Below are 25,646 nucleotides of genomic sequence, written 5' to 3'. Positions count from 1 at the left end.
GTCCATTCTGGGCCCCGGCACTTGGTCTGACTGCCAACACCACGCTGTGTGTTCAAGCGAAGGAATCACCGGGAACGTTGGGGTTTTCTCTGCCTCTTCGGCTCCACCCTTCCACCCCCTCCACTGTGGAGCGCCCGTGTGGTCTGGCAGTGACCCCAGTTTGGGAGTGGGGAGGGGTGGGGATAGTTTGGGAGGCACTTGACACACCTGAGTCAATCCTGCCAACCTCGCAATCCCAGCCCCCCCGGCTAACGTTTGGCTCAAGAGCCCAGGCCTAAGCCGGCCGGAGATGTCATTGCTCTGCTCACTTTGGTTAGTTCCCAGAGGGGAACACAACCCAATCTGGGCCCCAGAGATAGGAGGAAGTTTTCCAAAGGCTTCTGGGAAAAGATGCCTTGGTCTTTGGGACACAAAACTGGAATGTTTTCTCGTCATGTGGATAGAAGGCTCAAGTGTTAAACCTACAGATGGAGCTGTTAACGTGGAACTCAATCACATGAGCCAATAAGACCCCTGTTTAAGCCCATTTGAGTTTAATCTTCTGTTACAGGCAGTCAATAGCGTCCAGATTTGGGGGTACACACATTTGGCACCTGGGGGCCACTCTTCCAAAGCAGCATTCGAGCAGATTCTGGTGCTGGTGCCAGCTTTTGTCTCCTCCTATGTGGCCTTGTCTTGCTGGGTCCTTGACTGCGAGCCCAGTTCTGTGAGGCTGAGGGCCTTGCTTTCAGCCTAAGCCCTGTTACACTGGTCATGAGTTTGTTCTGGTCTCCATAAGTACTTGCACGCCAAGAACATCTGACTTCCTGGGTTTTGTGGGTGCCAGTACCCCCCGCCCCCAAGCCCTGCTGCACCACCCTACTGGTAGGCCCCGTCTGGTTATTTCCCCCAGGGGGGCCTCTGCTGTGAAAACCCTGTTCCCTCGGCTCTCTCCCGCCTTTCCTAACTCCCCTGAAGCTGGGATTTTTTTATTGAAAAAAAATTTTTTTTTCCAAATTAGAAAAAGCAATGGAGAAGAAAACAGGCCTTACTTATACTCTGGGAAAATTTAAATCTCCACAGTCAAGGTGTAATAAAATCATGATGTAAGCAGCTTTGTGTTTTTTTCGTTTTTGTTTTTTTTCCAGATGGGAAGAACAGACAAGAATGTTTTTCAAAATACTTGAGTCAGGATATAGCATGTTGTAGTGGACCAGTATGCCAGACATCAACCTTGAGAGATGTGGCATGGACTTGGGTGGGGGTAGGCATCGGGGAGGAAGGAGTTCAAGGCCAGGGCAGCAGCTAATTACCGGTTGGAAGGGCACGTTTGAGTGGTTTAACAGTCCTTACCAGTAAATTCCAGCTGAGTATCCATCTTGGATATGTATACATTTGTTAAACTCTATAACATTTACTTGGATTTTTTTTAATGTTATTTTTGAGAGAGAGGCAGAGCGTGAAGTGGGGAGGGCAGAGAGAGAGGGAGACACAGAATCCGAAGCAGGCTCCAGGCTCTGAGCGGTCAGCACAGAGCCCGATGTGGGGCTCAAACCCACGAACTGGTAGATCATGACCTGAGCCGAAGTCGGGCACTTAACTGACTGAGGCTCCCAGGCACCCCTTACTTGCATTTTTAATGTGGAAAATCCTATAAAGGTTTTTGATTTTTTTTTTCAACGTTTATTTATTTTTGGGACAGAGAGAGACAGAGCATGAACGGGGGAGGGGCAGAGAGAGAGGGAGACACAGAATCGGAAACAGGCTCCAGGCTCTGAGCCATCAGCCCAGAGCCTGACGCGGGGCTCGAACTCCCGGACCGCGAGATTGTGACCTGGCTGAAGTCGGACGCTTAACCGACCGCGCCACCCAGGTGCCCCTAAAGGTTTTTGATTTTTAAAACTGTCACCAACATTTATAACAACTTATGAAAAAGTAACTTTTGAAAAGTAAGTAGCTTATGAAATGGGCCATTGCCTAAAACTATCATTTTACTGGGTACCACACGGAATGACAAACTATCACACTAATTGTCAGAAGTATTCACACTGCGTCGCAGGCTTGGCTGTGACTCGATGGGATAATGGGATCGTGCAGAAAGCTACTGTTAAATAGTTTCTATAAAAGCAGACTCTTAAAATCAGACTTGGTGGGGGAAAAAAACAGGAAGTTGGAAATGATCAAGAAAAGTCCACCTTAGCTTTAGGGTTATCGGAGGAGCGAGCAAGTCTTTCTTGAAAATAAAAACAAGTCTACTTAGAAATGGAGGGTTTTTTTCCCTTGAGTTTCAGCTTTGGGGGAAATGCCTGGTTACAGCAAAACCCAGGCCCCCACGAAGGAAACGCGAAGCGTGATGTCCCCGGAGGACCAAATAAATGTTTTAGCAGCTGTGACTAAACTTCTCTCTGCTCCGGTCCCCATATAACACAACAGGGCTGAGAACTGTGCAGGAGAAAGGTCGTGTAGGAGTGCGGACAGCCTGACTCCGCCTTGGGCCCTCCCACCTTGTTCTCTGCTCTGCCACACAGGTGGGACCACGTTAGAGCGAGCCTCTGGCGCACAGGTGACACCACTCGAGGTAACTACCCTGGGTCCTCGCCAGCTCGCTTCTCGTTCCGTAAAAGCTAGGGATTAAGGTCTGGGTGGCTTCGGGGGATATGGCTCAGAGAGCAGCAGTGGAGGATCCCTGCACGGCGCCCTGGACCACCGCCCGTGTCAGTAAGTGGCCGTGAGGAAGAAAGTGCAGTGGTCTGTTTCGGTTTTCGCTGTAAAAAGGCCGTCTAAGGCTGGAGGATAGTGACCCTCCTCTACCTTTTAACAGTCGGTGTAGTCAACAGGATGCCCAAGACAAAACGAGCTTGGGTAAGGGGTCCATGCCGGGAGGGGGGAGAATGGGTTGTCTGGAGGAGGGGGGGGAAACACAGGGGGGTGGGGGGAGGAGCCAGACGCCGGGGTTCAAGCCCAAGCTGACCAGCCCTGGCCGCAGGGGGAGACTTGGCTCTTTGGAGCGTTTCAGACCAGTGCATGAGTATGGGGACGCCTCAAAGCGGCCCCAAGAGTTGTTAGGTATTCTGCCTGACGTGGCGGGGAAGCAAAAGGCCTGAGAAGGGGTGGCAGCTTGGGTGTTACAACTGTGGGATACTGGGGGAGATGGTGGTGGGTTAAATGGGTTAAGTGCGATATAAAAAATAGCCTCAGTCACTGCAACAAAGGTTACGTGCCTCAAGCATGGGTGAGAAATGCAGGCACTTAGCTCGGTTGATTGACTGGATAACTTAGAGCATTAAGATAACCTGGCCTCTATGGAAGGACTACAAGAAATTATACGTGAACTGGGAACGAAACATGCCATTTACATGCAGCGTAAATGAGAGGCCCAGATGAAGAATTCTTTTGCTCTGGTATGAAGAACTGTGGCCTACAGTCAGCCCCAAGGGCGTGGTATAGGACTTCGGCATCTGTCCTGGACCCTGTGGTAAATCAGCCCCTTTCTCCAGTAGCTTCATGTTGACTGACATAAATGAAACTGAAAGGATCCCTCAGAAGGGAAGTAGGTTGAAAATCAAAGGACCCTGACTACGACAAAATGGCAGAGAGGGGGGCCCATCAAGGTTGCTTATGAACAACTGTGGCAAGATCTAATATTATCCGGGACCCCAAGAGAAAATACACACAGCCCAGTTCAGTCTTGCTGGACCTACTGAAGGCATCACCTAAGGGAAAGTAGCTTATTGCCTTGAAGCCACTGCCCTACTGTCACCGACTGCCCCTCTGAGAACTGGGGGGTTAGGCCAACGTTGTCCTCTAGTGCTTTGCTCTCTAGTTCCTGCAATAGGTGGCGACCAGAGGATCCAGGTTGAATTCACCATTTGTTGGTGTCCCACTAACAGACTGTACTAGCTCTAACAGACAATGGGGCTGAATGTACACTGATCTACGGAAACCCCTCAAAATTTGGGGGAGAAATAAAGGATACTGATGGCAATGAGGGACAAATTATCAAGGTTAGACCAACTAGTCTCTATCTACAGATCAGCAGGCTTCCTCCCTGATGTTTTCTAGTGCATAGTTCCCCCCCCCCCCCTTTTCTGGAGTATATTTTGGGTATGGAGATCTACAGGATCCGGATCTAACTACAACAGGTGAATTCAGGTTGTGTAGCTGAGTTGCGAAACCTATCCTCGTGGGTCATGCAAAATGGGAACCTATACCATACAGCTGCTGGTCCCTGGAGAGCAATAAATAGGACGATTGCCTGAGGCTATGGTGCTCTCTCATTATGGAGATGATGTTAACCTGTGATGATTTATCCTCCGACTCAAGCAGCTGTGTACTTAGTCCTGAAGATGGGAGGGAAATAGCTACAAGATGCAAGGGCCAGGTTAATTAGTCAAGCTCCTGGGCATCATCTGGTTGTGTAAGACAAAAGGTGGTTACTGATAAAAAAACAAACCTTCCCAATCTCTGAAACGGGAAAGGGATTACAGGCTTGTTGGTTTTTTACTGAGTTACTGGAGACCTTTTATTTCCCATCTAATCCAGATATCAAGACCTTTAAGGGATGCCTGGCTGGCTTAGTACAGCATGTGACTCTTGATCTTGGGGTAGTGGGTTTGAGCTTCACGTTGGGTGTTGAGATCTTAAAAATAAAAAATCTTGAACACCCTTTATATGCCTTGGCTAAGAAGGGAAGCGGACTGGATTGAGTTGCTAACCAATAAGAAGCTTTCTTAAAGGAAAAATGATAGTAAAACAAGTACAGGACCTAGGGGTCTTAATGCTGGATGTGTTGTGAATTTGAGGGAATTTCATATCCAGAAGGGTTTGGCTGGGGTTTGCAGCAATGACAAAATGGGAAATCAATTAAAGTTACCCGAGAAAATCCAGTAAGAATCTGTTCTCCTTGTAACAGGACCCCACTGGAAACACTGGTCATATTGTCAAGGCTTTGACTGCAATGTCCTATTTGAGAGAGGTCTGCATTGGCTCAGATACGACCAGACAGCATTAAGGCACTAAGGTTGATTTTATGGAGCCTGTGAAGCACCTTGGAAACAACTGGCCTGGTACCTTGCTTGTGAGTGTTCCCAGGAACCCTACCAGGTGAGTAAGGAGGGTCACTTCCTGGAAGGCTCAAGAAGTTCAGGATATCTTGAGGACCTCGTGAAAGAAGTAACCCAAACCTACAGGTATTGTAGGCAAGTCTGGTGGCAAGTATTTGGTTTGGCTCTTAGCCTTGAAAAGCTGTTGCAGGCTCAATCTGAAATTCCTTATGAGAAGCTCTAGCAAAGCAGATATAAAAGGACCTAATCAATCACTATTCTTGCTGCAATTGGGTAAATAATTTGGCCAAGTTTGTTTAAACTGGATTTGCTTTACAAACAACTGACTCTTAATTTGGCTACATTTGACAGTGATTTTTAGAGAGGAAAAATGGAAATTGTTTTCATATGTTTTCATATGGGAGTTACATTCTAGTTCTGATTATCCTTGAATGATTGTTTACCTATAAAACTAGGCTGGATCCTGAATTCTTCTGGTTTCCTTGCATATCTGGCTAATTTTCTACTTGACTGCATGTGTTAGGCTTGACTTTGAAAGCTCACTGTCAGGACAGCCTCCTGAAAAGACACCACTGTTTCAATGAACTAACTTAACTGACCTCATTACAAAATGCAGAATAAGAGCTTAGGTCTATTACACCAGAGTTCCAAAATAATGGCTCTATGAAGGATGGGGATTCAACTTAGTACTAGGGAATGTCTGCAGTTAGATGCAAGGCAGTTTCATTTGTCAAAGCTATCTACATCCCTTTTCAGCAGCAAGTAGCTAGACTGTTCATAGCCCCTATTCCTCAAAAATGAAAAATGTTGAAAAGCCAGAGCTGCTATTAGCTCATGAGGACCAAACAGCTACTGCGTTACTGCTCAAGAAAAATTTGCCATGTCTATGGTCTGTAAAACCATGAGTCTTATCGCCCCTAGTCTTGCACTAATGTACCTTCCTCTTGCATCAGGAAATGTCTTCCTGTCCTGGACCATTACGTAAGCTAAAGTTCACAATCCCTCCAACTGTTGGGTGAGGAAAGGACCTCTTGACCAGGTGGCTAGGAATCTCCTGTTGGCTGTTTATATAGTTGCTGTAGCTTGGGGCTGCAACGGATTTCCCAATATCTAGCTCCAGGGTCATAGAGGAAGAATGGCACACAAATGTTATATGGGCCATAAAGATGTCAGGAGTAAAGTGTAGGAGTGTTGGCAACACCAACTCCATCTTTGGCCTTCCATCTTGTTCTACCCTCTGGTGCACAGGTGGTGACACTTGAAGTTTTTATTTAAATTCCAGTTAACATACAGTATAATGGTTTCAGGTGTACAATATAGTGATTCAACACTTCCATATATCACCCAGTGCTCATCACAGGTGTCCTCCTTAATCCCCCTCACCTATGTCACCCATCCCCCCACCCACTTCTCCTCTGGTAACCATCAGTTTGTTCTCTATACCTTAAAAGTCTGTTTCTTGGTCTGCCCCTCTCTCTCTTCCCTTTGTTTTGTTTCTTAAATTCCACATGGGTGAAATAATATGGTATGTGTTCCTCTCAATTCTCTTAGCATAATCATTTTTAGCTCCATCCCTGTTGTTGGCAATGGCAAGATTTCATTCTTATGGCTAAGTCTTACATCTATATCTATATCTATATCTATATCTATATCTATATCTATCTCACATATTCTTTATCCATCCATCAATCAATGGGCAGTTGGGCTGTGTCCATAATTTGGCCATTGTAAACAATGTTCTTATAAACATCAGATGCATGTATTCATTCCACATGCACTGGAATTAGTGTGTTTGTATTCTTTGGTTAAATACCCAGCAGTGTGATTGCTGGATGGTAGGGTAAGGGACCTCCGTACCGTTTTCCACAGTGCACCAGTATGCATTCTCACCAGCCATGCAAGAGCGTTTGTTTTTGTCCACATTTTTGCCAACACCTGTTTTTTGGATTTCTGAGTTTACTCATTCTGACAGGTGTGAGGTGATAGCTTGTTGTAGTTTTGATTTGCATTTCCCTGATGATGAGTGATGCTAAGCATCTTTTCATGTGTTTGCTGTCCATCTGGATGTCTTCTTTGGAGAAATGTCTATTCATGTTTTCTGCCCAGTTTTAATTGGATTATTAACATTTTGGGTGTTGAGTTGAATACGTTCTTTATAGATTTTGGACACTAACCCCTTATGGGATATACCATTGGTAATACCTTTTCCCACTTAGTATGTTCCCTTTTAGTTTGGTTGATTGTTTTCTTTGCTGTGCAAAAGCTTTTAATTTTGATATAGCCCCAAAGGTTTATTTTGGCTTTGGTTGCCTTTGCCTCAGGAGACCTATCTAGAAAGAAGTTGGTACAACTGATGTCAGAGATATTACTGCTTGTGTTTTCTTCAAGGATTTCACATTTAGGTGTTTGATCCATTTTAAGTTTACTTTTGTGTGTGCTGTAAGAAAGAGGTCCAGTTTTTCCAACATTTGTTGAAGAGATGGTCTTTTTCTTGTTGCATATTCTTGCCTCCTTTATTGAAGATTAATTGACCATATAAGGGTGGGCTTATTTCTGGGCTTTCTGTTCTGATCCATTGATCTCTGTATCTATTTTTATGCCAACACCATACTGTTGTGATTACTACAGCTTTGTAATATAACTTGAAGTCTGGAATTGTGATGCCTCCAGCTTTGCTTTTAGTTTTCAAGATTGCTTTGGCTATTCAGGGTCTTGTATGGTTCCATACACATTTACGCATTGCTCGTTCTAATTCTGTGAAAACGACTTGACAGGAGTTGCATTAAATCTGTAAATTGCTTTGTGTAGTATAGACACTTTAATACTATTTGTTCTTGAAACCCACAAGCATGGAATGTCTTTCCATTTCCCTTGTGTCATTGTCAATTTCTTTCATCGGTGTTTTAGTTTTCAGATTACAGGTCTTTCACCTCCTTGGTTAGAATTATTCCTAGGTATCTTATTATTTTTGGTGCAACTGTAAACAGGACTAATTCCTTAGTTTCTCTTTCTGCTGCTTCGTCATTGGTATATAGAAATGCAACAGATTTCTCTATAGTGATTTTTGTATCCTGCGACTTCACTGAATTTATAAATCCTAGCAGTTTTGGGGTGGAGTCTTTCAGGTTTTCTACCTATAGTATCATGTTATCTGCAAACAGTGAGTTTGATTTCTCCCTTACGGATTTTGATGTTTTTCTTTTTGTTGTCTGTGGCTAGGACTTCCAGTAGTATGCTGAATAAAAGTGGTGAGCTGACATCCCTGTCTTGTTCCTGACAGCAGAGAAAAAGTTGTTGCTTTTTCCCTGTTTAGGATGATATTAGCTGTGGGTTTTTCATATATGGCCTTTATTACATTGAGTTATGTCCCCTCTAAACCTACTTTGTACCCATTATCCTGAATGGGTATTGTACTTTGTCAAATGCTGCTTCTGCATCTATCAAAATGACTGTATGGTCCTTAATCTTTTATTAATAGAGTGTATCACGTTGATGGATTTGTGAATACGGAACCACTCTTACAACCCAAGAATAAATCACACTTGATTGTGGTGAATGATTTTTTTAATACACTGTTGGCTCCGGCTTGCTAGTATTTTGTTGAGGATTTTTGCATCCTTGTTCATCAGGGATACCGGCCTGTAGTTCGTTTTTTTGGTTGTTTTGGTTTTTTTTGTTAGCCGTGTCTTTATCTGGTTTTGGGATCAGGATAATGCTGGCCTCATAGAATGAATGTGGAAGTTTTCCTTCCTTGTCTATTTGCTTTGCTGGAGTAGTTTGAAAATAGGTATTCTTTTATTCTTTTAGAATTAATAATTCCTTTAATTCTTTTAAATTAATTTGGTAGAATTTGCCTGTAAAGCTATCTGGCCCTGGATTTCTGTTTATTGGGAGATTTTTGATTATTGATTGAATTTCTTTACTGGTCATCAACCTGTTTAAATTTTCTATTCCTTCTTGAGTGTTGGTAATTTATAGGTTACCTATAGGTAATTTATAGGAATTGATCCATTTCTTACAGCTTGTCCAATTTGTTGGCATGTAATTTTTCATAATCTTTTTAAATTGTTTGTATTTCTGTGGTGTTGGTTGTTACTTCTCTCTCATTTGTGATATTTATTTGGGGTCCTTTCTCTTAAGTCTGGCTAGAGGTTGGCCAATTTTAGTAATTTTTTCAAAGAACCAGCTCCTGGTTTTATTAAGGTGTTTTTTTTTTTTTTTTCCAGTTTCTTTATCATTTATTTCTGCTCGAATCTTCTTTCCTTCCTTCTACTGGCTTTAAACTTTGATCTTTTTTTAGCTCCTTTATGTGTAAGGTTACATTGTGAGATTTTTCTTGCTTCTTGAGGCAGACCTGGATTTCTACATATTTCCCTCTCAGGACCACTTGTGCTGCATCCCAAAGGTTTTAGACCATTGTTTTCATTTTCATGTTACCATAGATTTTTTTTCTTCCATTTCCTGGCTGACCCATTCATTGTTTTTGCCACCCCCATTTCATTGTTTAGTAGCATGCTATTTATTTAACCTTCATGTGTTTGTGGTCTTACCAGATTTTTTCTTGTGGTTGACTTGTAGTTTCATAGTGTGGTGGTCAAAAAAGGTACATGGTAGGACTTTGATCTTAAATTTGTTGAGGCTTGTTTTGTGGACTAATAGGTTATCTGTTCTGGAGAATGTTCCATGTGCACTTGAATGTGTATTTTTTTTTTTTTAGGATGCAATGTTCTAAATATATCTGTTAGGTCCATCTGGTCCAGTGTGTCATTCAAATCCATTGTTTCCTTGTTGATTTTCTGCTTAGATGATCTGTCCATTGATTTAAGTGCAGTGTTAACTACTAACATGGTATTGTTATCAATTAGTTCTTTTATATTCTTGTTTTATGTATCTGGGTGTTCCCATTTGGGTGCAGAAAGATTTACAATTGTTTTTTTTTTTTTTTTTTCTTCTTTTTAAGTTTATTGAGGGAGGGAGGGAGGGAGAGACAGAGAGAATGAATCCCAAACAGGCATGTGCGGACAATGTGGAGCCTGACATAAGGCTCAATCTTATGAATTGTGAGATCATGGCCTGAGCCGATCAAGAGCTGAAATCAAGAGTTGGACACTCAACCATCTGAGTTAGGTGCCTCTACGGTCTTTCTTGTAAAGTCTAGTTTGTCTGATGTAAGTACTGCTACTTCAGCTTTCCTTTGGTATTCACTTGAATTATTAATGGTTCTCCACACCCTCACTTTGAAATGTGCAAGTGTCTTTAACTCTAGAATCTCTTGGGGCACCTGGCTGGCTCAGTGAAGCATGAAACTCAATCTTGCTTGGGTTGTTAGAATCAAATGCTGGGTAATGATTACTTAAAAAAAATTTTTTTTTAATTAAAAAATAACAAAAACGTTGGGCGCCTGGGTGGCTCAGTCAGTTTGTGAGTTTGAGCCCCACGTCAGTCTCTGTGCTGATGCTTGGAGCCTGGAGCCTGCTTCAGATTCTGTCTTCCTCTCTCTCTGCCCCTCCCCTGCTTGTGCTCTCTCTCAAAAGATGAACATTTAAAAATTTATTTTTTTAATATACATCCAAGTTAGTTAGCATATAGTGCAACAATGATTTCAGGAGTAGATTCCTTAATGCCCCTAACCCATTTAGCTCATCCTCCCTCCCACAACCCTTCAGTAACCCTGTTTGTTCTCCATATTTAAGAGTTTATGTTTTGTCCTCCCTGTTTTTATATTATTTTTGCTTACCTTCCCTTGTGTTCCTCTATCTGTGTGTTAAAGTCACATGAGTGAAGTCCTATGATACTTGTCGTTCTCTAATTTCACTTAGCATAATACTCTCTAGTTCCATCCACGTAGTTGTAAATGGCAAGATTTCATTCTTTTTGATTGCTGAGTAATACTCCATTGTGTGTGTGTGTGTGTGTGTGTGTGTGTATCACATCTTTATCCATTCATTCATTGACGGACATTTGGGCTCTTTCCATACTTTGGCTATTGTTGATACTGCTGGTATAAACAATGGGGTGCACGTGCCCCTTGGAAACAGCATACCTGTATCTCCTGGATATATACCTAACAGTGCAATTGTTGGGTCATAGGGTAGTTCTACTTTTAATTTTTTGAGGAACCTCCATACTGTTTTCCAGTGTGGCTGTACCAGTTTGCATTCCCACCAGCAGTGCAAAAGAGATCCTCTTTCTCTGCCTCCTTACCAACATCTGTTGCTGCCACGAGTTATTAATGTTAGCCGTTCCAACAGGTGTGAGGTGGTATCTCATTGTGGTTTTGGTTTGTATTTCCCTGATGATGAGTGATGTTGAGCATTTTTTCATGTCGGTTGGCCATCTGGATGTCTTCTTTGGAAAAGTGTCTATTCATGTCTTCTGCCCCTTTCTTCACTGGATTGTTTTTTGGGAACATTTAAAAAATTTTTTTAAATTGAGTCTCTTGTAGGCTCATATAGATGAGTCTTGGTTTTTTTTCAATCTACTCTGTCACCCTATGTCTTTTTTGATTATAGAGCATTTACTCCATTTACACTGAAAGTAATTATTGGTAAAAATTTATTGCTATTTCATAACTTGTTCTCAGGTTGTAGAGAATTTTTCTGATCCTTTGTCTTCATTTCATGGTCTCTGGTTTTCTTCAGTGACTATGATTTCTATCTCTTTATTCTTCCCATCTTTATTAGTTTTTGTGGTTACCATTAGGTTTGCATGTAACACCTTCTGCATATTGTAGTCTATATTAACTTGATAGCTGCTTAAGTTTGACCCATTCTTGACTCCTGTCCTCACACAGTTCAGGTGTATGCTGTCATATTATGCATCCTTTTATCCTGTTGTTTTGTGAATTCCTCGACTGATTTTTCTCAAAAGTTTTTTTAAATTTCTAATTATTAAAGTTTATTTATTTTGAGAGAGAGCAAGTGTGGGAGGGTCAAAGACAGAGCCTAGCAGACTCCACACCATTGGTGCAGTGGGCTCATGACTTGAGACAAAATCAAGAACTGGATGCTCAACTGACTGAGCCACCCTTATTTTTATTTATTTTGAGAGCAAGAGCACAAGTGGAGGGAAGGGCAGACAGAATCCCAAGCAGGCTCTGTGCTGTCAGTGTGGAGCCTGACACAGGGCTTGATCCCACAAACTGAAATCATGACCTGAGCTGAAATCAAGTCAGATGTTCAACCAATTGAGCCACCCAGGGTCCTGACTTTTTTTTTTTTTTTTAAACTGAAAATCATTTTTACTGCATTTGTATTTCCTACCTTCATACTGTCACTTTGTGTCTTTTCTATGCAGAGTCCCCTTTAGTATTTCTTGCAAGGGTGGTTTAGTGGTCATGAATGTTAGTTTTTGTCTGTGAAATTCTTTCTCTTACTTTCAACGTTAGCCTTGCTGGATAGAGCATTGTTGGCTGCAGATTTTTACCACTCAGTATTTGCAATATACCATGCCAGTCCCTTCTGGCTTGCAATTTCTGATGAAAAAATCTGACAGCCCTAAGGGTTTTCCCATATAAGTAAGAGTCTTTTGTCTTGCTGCTTTTAAGATATTTTATCACTATATGTTGAAAATTTAATTACAGTATGTCTTCGTGTTGGCTTGCTTTTGATTTTTTTTTTTTTTTTTTAAATGGGAGTTCTCTATGCCTCCTGGATCTAGATGTCTGTTTACTTCCTCAGATTAGGGAAGTTTTCAGCTACAACTTGAGAGAAATTTTTTGCCCCCTTTTCTCGCTCTCTCTCTGCCCCTTCTGGGACTTCTATAATACAAATGCTATTTTGTTTGGAGTCACTTAATTCCTTAAGTCTATTCTTGTTTGGCAGAATTTTTTCTCTTTTGTTCAGCTTGATTACTTTCCATTAGTCTAAGTCATTAACTTGTTGCTGATTGTTTCAGCCTGCTGTTGACTGCATCACGTTTGTAATCTCCTTTATTACACTCATGTTCTTTTTAAATTTTTATCTCTGTCATAAGGGTCTCACTGATCTTTCATGCTTTTCTCAAGCCCAGTATCCTAATGATCATTGCTTTCAATTCTTGAACACGTATATTACTTTTATCTATGTGGCTTAAATCTCTGGCCATAGCCTTAACTTGTTCATTTGGGATAAATTTGCTCATTTTGTGTAAGTCACTGCCTGCTTCTGTGGGTTAGCCAGTTAGGTCTCTGGCTGCTGAAAGTATTGGTGTTACGAAGACGTCATGTGGTGTCCAGGGACTGGTGTTTCAGGGTGTGTCTCCCATAGGTGCTTTAAGTGTTCTGCTCCTGTTCTGGCTGCTCTGTCCTTCAGGCCCGTCATCTGCAGCAGCTCTCCTTGCCTCCTGTGAGCAGTGTTTGGTCCCTGGCCTGAATGTTCTAGCTGGCCAGTTTCAATTGTGTATTTTGGTCTGCTTATGAGATGAAACCTGTTACCACCTCCAGTGAAACTGAGGCCCTACAAAACTGTAGTTGGGAGACATGCAGGGGCAGGGCTTTGTGCTGGTCTTCTGGATAAGGGGGCCCACCAGCCTAGGACTGAAGCAAGCCTGGGAGGAGTTCTATTGGAGCGTAAGGGGGTAGGGCTGTGAGCAAGTTAGGTAGCCAGCGACTATACTTCACTGGTTCCTGCAGGTGGCTCTTGTGTGTATGCTGAGGGGCATGGGAGGGTAACAGCACCAGCCAGTTCCTTCGTTATTGGAGAGGTGTCTCCGTGAACACTGCCTTTGGGCACACTCTGAGAAGAGCAAATAATCTCCCCACTGGGTTCCACTGGCGCTCTGCTGTTTCCAAGCTCTATGTCCCCAGATTGTTTGCCTACCTTCTCCAAGGGCAGCCCTGATGCCTATGGAGTGGTCTCTCCAGGAGCCCAACCTGCTAACACTCAAAAACTTCAGGCTTTAAACCCCAAAGCAGTGCAACAACTCAAGAAATTAATCCCTTCTCACTTTCCAAACCAATGGCTATGAGGAAATGTTCTCCTTCTGTGTTCCCTTGTGCTCCTCTCCACAGCAGCCAGGATCCATTTCTCCCCAAACTAGATCTCTGTGCCTCCTACCTTCGATTTGGTATCTTCCTTACCTTTAGCTGTGGCGTTTCTTTTGCCAGTCTCAAAGTCGATTTCTGGGGGTATTTAAGATGATTTGCTAGTTACCTACTTGTATTGTGGGATGAGGCAAGCCCAGGGTCCTAGTGTTCTGCTGCCATCTACCACCACCAGGTGGTGCCACTGAGGATAACACTGTGACCTTACCATCATGTTCCTTGCTTTAAAAAATGTGGGGATTAAGGTCTATGCAGCTGTGAATCATATGGCTTAGAAATAGGGGTGGAGGACATCTGCACAGTAACCTGGATCATCCATGCACCCACCCAATTGCCTCTTGTCAGTAAGCTGCCCTGAATAAAACTGTATAAACAGTAAAGACAGGTTTGCTTTATCCGTCTTAAGTCCTTTTCAGTATGGAGCAAACCGTTTTCTGAAAGATACAGAGATTTATGGTTATTCTAATTCAGAGTGGCCACCCTGGCTTAAGGGTGATGATTGGGATTTAAAAAAAAAAAAAAAAATCTGCATTTCTTAAAGTCCAAATGCTAGAAGTACCTAAGCAACAGAATTGTTCTAAAAAGGATTTTTTAAATGGGATTGATCATTTAGAGAATCCTGCAACTGAAGTGACCCACCAATGTAGCCCAGCCTGGGATGAGGATATTCTTGATGGACTACCACTGACCTGTTGATGGTTGTGTAGCCTATATTGCCTATAAATGACAACTGTATTAACTAATAATTATACAGCAGGTATACAATTAGACAGCAGGTAGTAAATTCTAGCTACACAAACAATGGTAAGTAAAACCTATTTTCCAATGTTTTGTTGGGAGTTTGGTCACAATCTTCTTGCACCTACCAGTTTAACCTGTTTATCTTATTACAGATCCGAAGGTATTAAATCCACAGTACTTGTAAGGATTGAGAATAGAGCAGACCACTAGGAACAAAGTAGATACAAAACAGTTTCTCAGAAATCAAGAATAAAAGAGAATGGGCCACTGACGGAAGATGGGTCTCAGATAAACTCTGAATAAACTGGAATACATGGAACCAAATATGGTAGAAAACTTTCAGGTAAAGATGCACAGCTTGGTAAACCTGGTGAGTGTCCCTTTTAGATGCAAATTTGCCACTTAAAATTAGGTTCCCTTCCCCTCTATGGCCCACACACTTAGGGGACCGAAGACAGTTATTGGAAGGTGATGTTTGTTAACTGTAACACAGACACTAACTTCACTGAAGTATTTTTGTTCCTTGATTTTCTAGAATCACAAGTGATACCTGCCCACTACTGTTTAAAATCACTGGTAGGTACCTAGCTCTTCAGTGCAGAAATTGTTATGCTCATTACATTGATTACACCATGTTTTTATTTTGGTTGGCTGAATGAAAACAAAACCAGAAAGACCCAATTTCTTTTGCAGGTCTAGTCCCTCTCTATAGCATTTGTTGCAGACAGCCCTAAAACAGCTGGAATACAGTCAGCAGGGGCCCGGGCTGGACCAGGCGGAGCAACAGTTCATCTTGGCAAGTATGTGTTTATTTCCTTTGGTGCCTTGCACAGTAAGGCACTGATGATGATAGAACAGAAGAAATGCCCACATCAAATAGTTCTAGTGACAATTTACTAGACAAGTTACAGTTTAATGATGGTGGTGGTGATTGTTTCATTTTATTATTTTTTACAATAAGGTTGTAGCCTTTATACTCCACACACACACACACACACAAAATAAAACAAGTGCTTATGAAAGAGTCCCTGCCCCACCCCCCTTTTCAAAACATCCTGAACATAGCAATTCAATAGAACAGAAAAATCAAGACATGTTGGATTTCAAAATTTCAATAAAAAAGCAAAGTATGTGATGCAACAGGCTGTTCAACTTCCAACTCTAAATAGGCACTGTAAAACAAAACAAAAACTCCGGATATTGAAATTTCTCCAGCACACTTTCCAGTATAAATGCTCTGTAATCAGCTCATAATAATGGGAACAGAACCTTAGAACAGAAGTCATATTGCTTCCCTGCTCCCCCTTTCTCCTATAATTAGAGGGTGGAGGTATTAGGGGATACAAAAGTCAGAGGAAGAAGAATTAAAAAGAAAAATTCTGAAAGCTGTTGTTTGTGGACTAGAAAGGAAGACAGCATTTTACAAATGTTCAAAAATTCCCAAGGCAAGCAACACAATTCGTTCACTATCACTCCTACTAGAAAGAATAAAGATATCGGCATCTTAATATATAAAACTGTACTTTCAGAATCGCATTACAGGTTCACCAGAAACTATGGATGTAGTTTTAGGCTTCATCAGGGAAAACAAGTTCAGTTCAGATCGAGTTAGATACTGTGCATCTAGCCTATTTGGATTGGAGTCTGGAACTGCTCACTGTAACCCCCAATAGCTGTAAACTAAACAATAGTATGTAACTCCATAGGAAGCTTAAGGATTGAGGATATGTACACAGCTAATTATATCTCCCCTGCTTCGCGCTCTTCAGAGCTCCTCCTGTCTTCTGATCTGCCATTAGCGCTCTCATAGGACCGCTTCTTATCTTTTCGGTCTCTGTCACGAGGTGATCTGTCTCTTGAATTCCTGTCTCTGTCACGTGATGCTAAGTCTTGGTCTCTGAATCTTTCTTTTGAGGATCTGAAAAATATTAATTTGAGGAGCAAAATGTGTTGGGAAACCCAATATCCAAATCAAAGAATCGGATAAATATTAAGGTACTGATAGCTGAAGATATACAGACTACATCCAAGAAAGACAGAGGAGCCAGTTTTCGGGCTGAAAAGAGCACTACCCAAGGTGACAAGGGAGATGGGTGAAAACAAGCAGGTAAGGGTCAAAAACCGTAAGCTAAAATAATGACTTCTAGGATATTCTCATTATTTCAGAGGCAATCATAAAATGTTTCTAATTCATGGCAAATGTATTTAATATGAAAATAGTACATAGACAGTATCTTTAAAAATCAAAGTGTTAAACCGATTTTAAAAAAATCTATAAACAGAATACAGGTTCCAAACTGGATGGAAATTTAAAACTTACAACTGAGGTCAGCAAATCTTACTTTCTTTGCTGTTGGGCCAGAGAGTAAATATTTTAGGTAGATATTCTTCTTCCTTTTCTTTTTATCAACCCTTCAACAATTTAAAAACCACCCATAGCTCACTGGCTATTCAAAAACCGGCTATGGGGCCAGATTTGGCCTGCAGGCAATAGTTTGCCAACACTCAACTTAGATAAGGAAGTACTCAATTAATGATATGGCTTCAGATAACCATTTATTATTTTTAAAATCTTTACTCCTCCTGAGTGAGCTCATTCAACCAACAGAAAAAAATAAGAATGGAAGACAGAAAGATGATCACACTACATCTTGATTAACCATAATGGCTTCTTTACACCATCTCTCCATTCCCATACCCAATTTCAATGAGAAAGGTAAGTGATAACAAACTCTTATCAGAGATTCAATCAGAAGGAAAACCAAAGGCTATGATGGGATCAGAATATGAAATCTATACTTTCAATCTCTAGAATGAATTAATAATATATATTACATATATTTGGTTCTTTACAGGTGACATGGTACTTTTACATAATCATCTCTCTTAACCAGGCTTCAGATTCTAAGTGTGAACATGGGTTAGCTAATACTTTGAGCTTCTAATGCAGGAAAAAAAAAAGGACTGAACCAAAAAAGGTTGAAAGATTAAAATGTCAACTTTGCGCATTCTACTTAACGTTAGAATAAGCTTAATTTTTAAAAGATGTAGGAAAAAAAAAAAAATCACAGTGCATGTCTGGTTACACTGCTCCTCTCCAGAATCTTTCTAAGAATGTAACATGGACAGAAGATGCCTAAGAATTAGATACAACGGCAGGTAAGTCTCAAAGGTCAGTAATAACTGGAAAATAACCACGAGATGAGCATCCACTAGGATCTTGTGAGAGATTACAATGTCCCTTCCATAAGCATTTTATTTACACTCAACATTTCATTCAAATTACCAATACTAATAACCCAAGTACTTAAAAGATGGGAGATGACAGGATAATTAGATTATTTGGCCACAGCCACCGAACCCAACTAATCTGACTGTGAAGTCTGCACCATGTGTTTGAAAAGACCAGGATGTAGAAAAATGCAAGCCAAGTCCTCATTTATTAAGGTAACTGTTGCCAGGGAAATGTCACTAACAGAATTCAGACCAGTATTTCACAGTTGGGGTGGAGAAACAGTAAATCATTAAGACTCTGAATTAGGACTTTTACCTTGAAATTTAAACTGAAATATATAGCAGTAACTTGACGTTTTATGTACTAACATGTAGGTTTGAATAGCAATTGGCTGCTAATTTTTGGTAAAAACACAATGCTGCTTTGAAAGAGAATAAGTTGTCGAGATTAGAAGTGCTCTTGAGAAAAGCAAAAACTTTTAATAGTTTTACAAAAATAAACCTGTTTATGAACATGCTGAAAACACCAGGGGTGGCATGTAGGATAGTGGAAAAATGTCCTATACAACTTCATAAATGCAGGAACCATTTAGGACTAGGATAACACAATCCCAGGGGAGGAGACGTGCCCCTCCCTTCCATCCCCACCACCAACAGACATCAGAGTTCACAGATACCAGAAACAATGACAGGTGGGCAGGTTCACAAGACAAACTCTCTAGACCTTCCAACAACCAGTAGGGTGATTCCTTTTTTTAAATGCATTTATTGGGCACTGCACTGTGGGTCTACAGTTTTAAGAGTATGAGATGAATGGCCAGCAAGCAAATCACTTTAGGAACTATGTCCCTTATAAAGTCCCTCCTCATTCTCTGCGTCTATGATAATCCATCTGGAATATCTTTCTCCTACCTGGTTTTACCTACTATCTGAACCCATTTTTTTACTTCTCTGGTATTTCCCTCATCTAAACTCCTGTATTATTTTGATGTATACTTTAGCACTTTATATGTTAAGTATGAGATCAGTCTGTTTATTGTCAAAGATGTTAGTCTTGTGTTCTAACTTGAAAAAATTGCTCAACTGTTACCTTCTTTTTTTAGTAGGCCTAGTATAGAAGCAAGTATACGACTCTTACTGATTAAAAGTTAACTGAAGAACTACTTAATGTCCTAATAAGAGAACTTAAATCTTTTCACTGGAGAAAAAAAAAAAAAAAGGAAAAACAGCTGAGTTGAAGGATAGGTTAATTAACCCATGGTGGGACCCCTTTTATAATGTGTGTATATATATATATGTATATATATATATCTAATCACCACAATGTTCACCTTAAATATCTTATAATTTTGTCAATTATAACTCAATGAAGCTGGGGGTGGGGGGAGAGACCTACTTGGAACAAGGTAAGAATATAAGAAAATATTTAGTGAAATCGTATTAACCTATTAACTCTGCTTGTGAGTGATTTCAAACAAAGGCTTCCCTCCCTCCCACCCCACACCCAAACAAAAAATTTTTACCACCTTTATGTGGATTCTTTCATGGGCTTTATGCAGAGTAATTGATAGAAAATTTAAGACTAGTAGGTGCTAGGCACTCAAAAAAGATTTATCACATACATAGTTAAGAGTTCTCAAGAAAAAAAGCAATTTTAAGCATGGGTTATGTGCCATAGAAATGACCTGGCTTTTAAAGACCATCTTGTGACCTGAGAAGTTTTGGGAGCTTGGTCGATGTAGCCTGTGTGTACTTAAGGCTCCACCACCGAATACTAATCCTTTATCCTGAATATAGTTTCAGGTCCTTAAACACACCACATCCTTGCAACCTTTAAATTTCCATGCCAAGAAAGTCTACCCTCCTTAAGAGTCTAAGTCTGCCCCACCAAGCTAACTGTATATAGCAACGCATACCTAGAGTGCAGATTAAACAATATACCAGAATGTGTCTGCTCTGAAAAAGTGCACCAGCTCAAAAGAAGTTTGGAAAACAGAAGTCAAACAAAGATAAACTCTTTAAATGAAAGGACTTCTTAAAGCCCCTAATGCGCCAATACATACTGAAAAAATTGGTACTGGTACCTAAAATTGTCCACAAAGTACTTTTTTTTCCCCAAGACACACTAAGCAGAGAAAAAGCAATAACCTCTGCCCATATCGGTTCCAATTTCTTTACTCTGGCTCCTAAGTGTATTATTTAACTACCCATATAATCAGGGGAAAAAATGTTACAAACTCACACACAAATGTGTACATGTTACCAGATGCAAGTCTCAAACCAATAGTATTCCAAGTGTAAACCTTTAATAAAGGTAGTTCCATATCCTCTTATGGACACCTCAGTACCTCCTCCTGGATCGCTCTCTGCTCCTGTCTCTAGAACTGTGCCCACTTCGCTGGTGGCTACGGCTGCGGCTTCGGCTGCTAGAGCGGGATCTGTGGCGATGGCGTTTCTCCCGAGATTTGGAGCGAGTTCTCCTCTTCCGTTCCCGTGACATGGAGCGAGACCGGTGTCTGCGATGCTCTCTGGACCTGGACCTACAAAACCCGTTTGCTTTAGTTTTTAGCTTTCTCAGCAATGCACTTCTCATTTGCTAAAGCCTCGTCTTTAAAGAGAAACAATCGCTCAGTAAGCTTGATGCTAGTTCTATTTCAAGTTAAATAGATTTCAGCTAAATCTACACCAAAGTAAAATGCTGGTATGTTAAATAACTACATACTGCAATTTCAAAATGAAACATTAGTTCTTAAAGGTCAATAAATATCGTATAAATTTACATCAAGAATATCATAAAAATGAAATCTATACCACTACTATATGCCAGGGATTGTACTATCTAGATGATTTATTAGAGATTTGTAGTTCATTTAAGTAATTTCTAAAATTTTTTTGGTATACTTTGTTTCTAAAGTATGCATCTGATGGACATGGATAAAAAAGGGAGGAGAGGCATAAGAGAGATCAGTGTTTAGGATAATGTAACTCTGAATTTAAAAGGTTGTATCTTATGACCATCAAAATAAGTTTTAATGTCCGCAATATGCCTAGTCACAGTGTAATCAACACAGTAAGGCTGTTCTCTTGTAAGCAGTACTTAGCTTGGGAAGGAAAAAAAACATGTATAAATCATTTTAGAGAACTTTAATCATAAAAAAAAAAGTGTGAGTACATAGGACTATCGTCAAGGAAAAACGGTTTGAAATAGCTAGAAGGAAAAACACTTCTGGAGCCTCCAATGGGTCACAAAACTCACAACATGTGTGTGTGGTAAGTGACGGAAACCAAGCAGGAAGAAAGATATGAAACTTTGTTCTAACTGTCCCTTTTTAGAGTGATAGCAATGATCTAAACTTGACACTGACATTGCATAACTAATGGACTTATACACTTAAAATGGCTGAACTTACAGCATGTAAATTATACCTTAATAAAGCAGTTAAAAAATTGTTAAAGTCACTTTAAAAATGTAATGTTTTCTCATAATAAATTCAAAAGCATATTATTCAGGTGATACAATTTACAAGCCAAGCTCATTTTCAAGTGATTATTTTATTAAATCAAGTTTAAAAGCATTCAGCTTATGTCAACATTTATATTCAAAAGAAGGCATATAGAGTGGACCCAGCATCAACTACGGTTGAACGAATATTTCCACAACTGAATAAAATCTCTCTAAAAAGCAGCATAGGGAAAAGAACATAAAATTCATTCAATGCAAGTTTAATTAAATGGGATTTAGTCACTCACTTTGAGCTATAATGAATTGATGTCTTTCAATGCATAATTTCATTCCTCTTTTACAAAACTCTAGATAATTAGTCGTTCATTTAAAAAGTATTTACTGGGTGCATCTTGCACTAAGTACTAGGAAGACTGAGCAGCAAATAAAGCAAAGTCCTTAACCTCATGGAGGTTCTATTCCACACAGAATTCCACACAGATATGTAAGCAGTAAATACTGTAAGTCGGCTAGTAAAAAAAGGTTATATTAAAAAGGTAAAGATGGACAGAGAAATAAGATTGTAATCTTTTTACAGAATAGGAAAGGCTTTTCTGGTAAAATAGCATTTAAGCAAAGACAAAATAAGGTAATCAGCCATCTCAAAGAAGATTGCTTCAGGTAGAGGGAACACAGGGGCAAAAGCTCGGAGGTAGAAGAAAGTTCAGCATATTGAAGGACTAAAAGATCTGGCTGGAATGAAGTCAAGCAAGGGGAATAATTCAGGGTTTTAAGGGCAAAATGACCAAGTACCATATCATTCAAACTAGGGTGCTTTCAATGGTTAATTATATAAAAAGCAAGGGCGAGCTATTAATAAATATGCTGACAGAAGACACAAACTGGTACCTACTTACCCCAATCTCAGATCGATTACTTAAAAGCTATGGCAAGGATTTCCACTTCTCATTAAGTGAAATGGAATACCTTTTGGCTGACGTAATTTATTTCACTTTTTAAAGGGCATATTCTGATTGATGTATGAAAAACAGACTGAGGTAGAGAAGGGGATTGGCCAAGTATAGAAAAGTGCCTTGGAGTACAATGGTAGAAATTAACGTACTGGCCTCAATATCTGAAGACTTTCTATGTACAAACAGTTTAAGTATCTTTTCAACAAAGGGACTAATTTGCATTAATCAACTGGTAAACAAGAACACTATCAACATTTAATGTTTCTATTCATCCTAGATTTCAGAAACAACAATATAAACTGGCTGACACAACTGGTCCCTTTTATTAGTTTTTTAGTGTTTGGAGCAGAAACACATCACTGAAAGATCCTAAAAAGTACTATGGGGCATCTAAAAGAAATGCAGGTTTTTCTTTCATAACAGCAAATGCTCTAGTATACAGGGAAAAGTTCTTGAGAAATAATTAACTTTAGAGTTAAGAGTACTCCAAAGGTTTCAGAAAGTAGTTATCTGAGCAAGAAAAATTGTAAGATTTGACAAAGAATGACAAAGGGCATTCTAAGTGGGGATGGACTCACAAGAACGACTCAAGGATAGGAATGAAAATTGCACACAAAAAATTTAAAAAATGACATACACCATGCTTCCCCACCTTTCTCAGAAAAAAATCAGCAACTACTAAAACTTTTAAAGAATGTCTTCAAAAAGGTGTCAAATATTAATGTCAAAGCTTTAAAAAGAAAGTGTTCTCTTGTCCTCTTTAAAGATATAAGTGCCCCTCTGAAGTTTTTTGTGATCTTGGTACAAAGTTGTAAGTAATAAACATATAAAGTGAAGACCAGGGTATAAACTAATAAACATTTCAGTTTCCCTTCAATATCTCACTATGGATCCCTCTTTCAAAAAGGTATTCACTATTCAACCTGCTTATATTTTCAACAGGTACACCCTACACCCTCCCTCCTTACTTTGATCTGTTTCTTACATGCACCATGAAAATTATTGTCGCATATTTAGCCTGCACTTCTAAAGATTTCAAAGAAATATTCTTTTTTTTTTTTTTTTAATTTTTTTTTTCAACGTTTATTTATTTTTGGGACAGAGAGAGACAGAGCATGAACGGGGAAGGGGCAGAGAGAGAGGGAGACACAGAATCGGAAACAGGCTCCAGGCTCCGAGCCATCAGCCCAGAGCCCGACGCGGGGCTCGAACTCACGGACCGTGAGATCGTGACCTGGCTGAAGTCGGACGCTTAACCGACTGCGCCACCCAGGCGCCCCTCAAAGAAATATTCTAAAATATTTTTAGCTTTCCCTTTTTTTGTTGTCCAATAGGCTTTATGCCCAACGTAGGTCTTGAACTTACAACCCTGAGATCAATAGTTGCATGTTCTACCAACTGAGTCAGCCAGGCGCCCCAATGTTTTTAGTTTTCCCTTTAACTCCAGGGCACTGTATATATTACTCCAATAAAATTAGGCTGTAGTTCATGAGTACCTTCTGACCAATTTCATCTTAAAACAAAGTGCCCATACTTGAACTACAAAAGAAATTAAGAGTACTACTCTATTAATTCTCATTCATTTTTAAAAAATATTTAATCTATGAAAACAACATCTGGAAAAAACCCAACTTCAATACTTATGTACATTTTGTGTAAAACTTACCTTTTGGGATTCTTGCTATGTGATCGAGACCTGAAAAAAGAGTATCTATTTTTAGGAAAAAAAGACTAAGAAAAAGTACAATGCACTGTTAAAATTACATTCTTCCTGATTTCTAATCTTTTAAAATGTGTATTTATTTTGAGGGAAAGAGAGTGCAGGAGGGGCAGAGAGAGATGAAGAGATGGGAGAATCCCAAGCAGGCTCCATAATGTCAGTGCAGAGTCTGATGCGGGGCTTGATCCCACAAATCGAGAGATCATGACCTGAGTCAAACAAAACCGAAAGTCAGATGCTCAACCGAAGGAGCCCCCAAGGCACCCCCTGATTTCTCATCTTTTCATTCTATAAATATGAAACACATATGAACGTGTGCAAATTTTTCCAAAATACACCACAAACCGTACAGACTTCCCCACCTTGGCATATGAGATCCCCTATCTAGGATACCTAGCTCTCTAAGAGAATACACTCCTAGGAGGGGCACCTCAGTGGCTTAGTCAGTGAAGCATCCAACTTCAGCTGAGGTCATGATCTCATGGTTTGTGATTCAAGCCCTATGTCAGGATCTGTGCTGACAGCTCAGAGCCTGCAGTCTGCTTCAGATTCTGTGTCTTCCTCTCTCTGCCCCTCCCCGACCCATGCTTTGTCTCTCTCAAAAATAGACATTAAAAAAAAAATTTTTTTTAATTACAAAAAAAGAGAGAAAAAAACATGATCCTGGGAGTAAAAACCACAATAAATAACCATTCACTAATTCCCCAGGAAATACTTCCCAACCTGGAAAAAATTCGTTACTTATATCTCTGTCATCTTTTCTTTCCCTGTGGGAACAGGGTAAAATTTCTATTATCTGAGATATATTCACTTTTGAACTATAACCTTATAGCGTAATCGCTACAACACCCAACTCAATCTTACAATATCTTTCTTAACATGACACATGATACCCTTATTAAAGCACTCTTCACATTTCTTGGCATATAATTAACACTCAATAAATAGTAATGGCTAGTACTGTGGTTACTAGGAAACCATGGGTGTCTTGTGGGGAAGATACAGCACAACTGAAGGATGAGCTTTGGACTCATCCTGATTTAAGTTTTAACTCAGCTGCATCACTACCTGTGACCCAGACAGATAATATATATCTTCCCTCAGCTTTGTTTGCCATTTGCAAAAGCAGCACAGCAATGTAAATTTCACAGGCAACTGTAAGGATTAAATGAACGACTATAGGCCAATTCGTAGCACAGGCCTGGTACATAACAGGCACTCAGTAAGTAATAATAGTTTTTATCATTATCCTTTTCAATACCATAGCTGGAATCCCATCTTGTATAACTCCGTACTTGCTTGTAATTTCTTCATCTTTCATTCTTAGTTCTGATACTTCCTCAAGTTCACAGGTTAAAAAAAAGAAAACTTCAAACACATTTCTGAAATAGCGTCACATTTTACCATCGATGTTAAAAGAAATTTGCCAGTTGGCAACAAAGGAGTAAGATGTGGTACACTTTCTTGTCAG

The 25,646-nt window shown here is 40.1% G+C and overlaps 1 protein-coding gene across 8 annotated transcripts in view; it reads right to left on the bottom strand.

Moving 5' to 3' along the window:
- Window positions 1-15,592: 15,592 nt before the first annotated feature.
- LOC122488385 (putative RNA-binding protein Luc7-like 2) overlaps window positions 15,593-25,646 on the bottom strand; it is a 57,928-nt gene continuing 47,874 nt past the window's right edge. For all 8 annotated transcript variants that reach the window (XM_043589689.1, XM_043589694.1, XM_043589696.1 and 5 more), the window contains 3 exons: window positions 24,122-24,151; window positions 20,388-20,579; window positions 15,593-16,723 (listed from right to left, as the gene is read on the bottom strand). In XM_043589689.1, coding sequence (XP_043445624.1) covers window positions 16,546-16,723; window positions 20,388-20,579; window positions 24,122-24,151 — 400 coding nt within the window. In that variant the 3' untranslated portion in view covers window positions 15,593-16,545. The remainder of the gene's footprint in view (window positions 16,724-20,387; window positions 20,580-24,121; window positions 24,152-25,646) is intronic.

Source organism: Prionailurus bengalensis, chromosome A2 (assembly GCF_016509475.1).
Source record: "Prionailurus bengalensis isolate Pbe53 chromosome A2, Fcat_Pben_1.1_paternal_pri, whole genome shotgun sequence".
In the NCBI taxonomy this organism is placed as follows: Eukaryota; Metazoa; Chordata; class Mammalia; order Carnivora; family Felidae; genus Prionailurus; species Prionailurus bengalensis.
The sequence above is the reverse complement of the archived record's forward strand: the minus strand, read 5'-3'. Positions and strand labels throughout refer to the sequence as shown.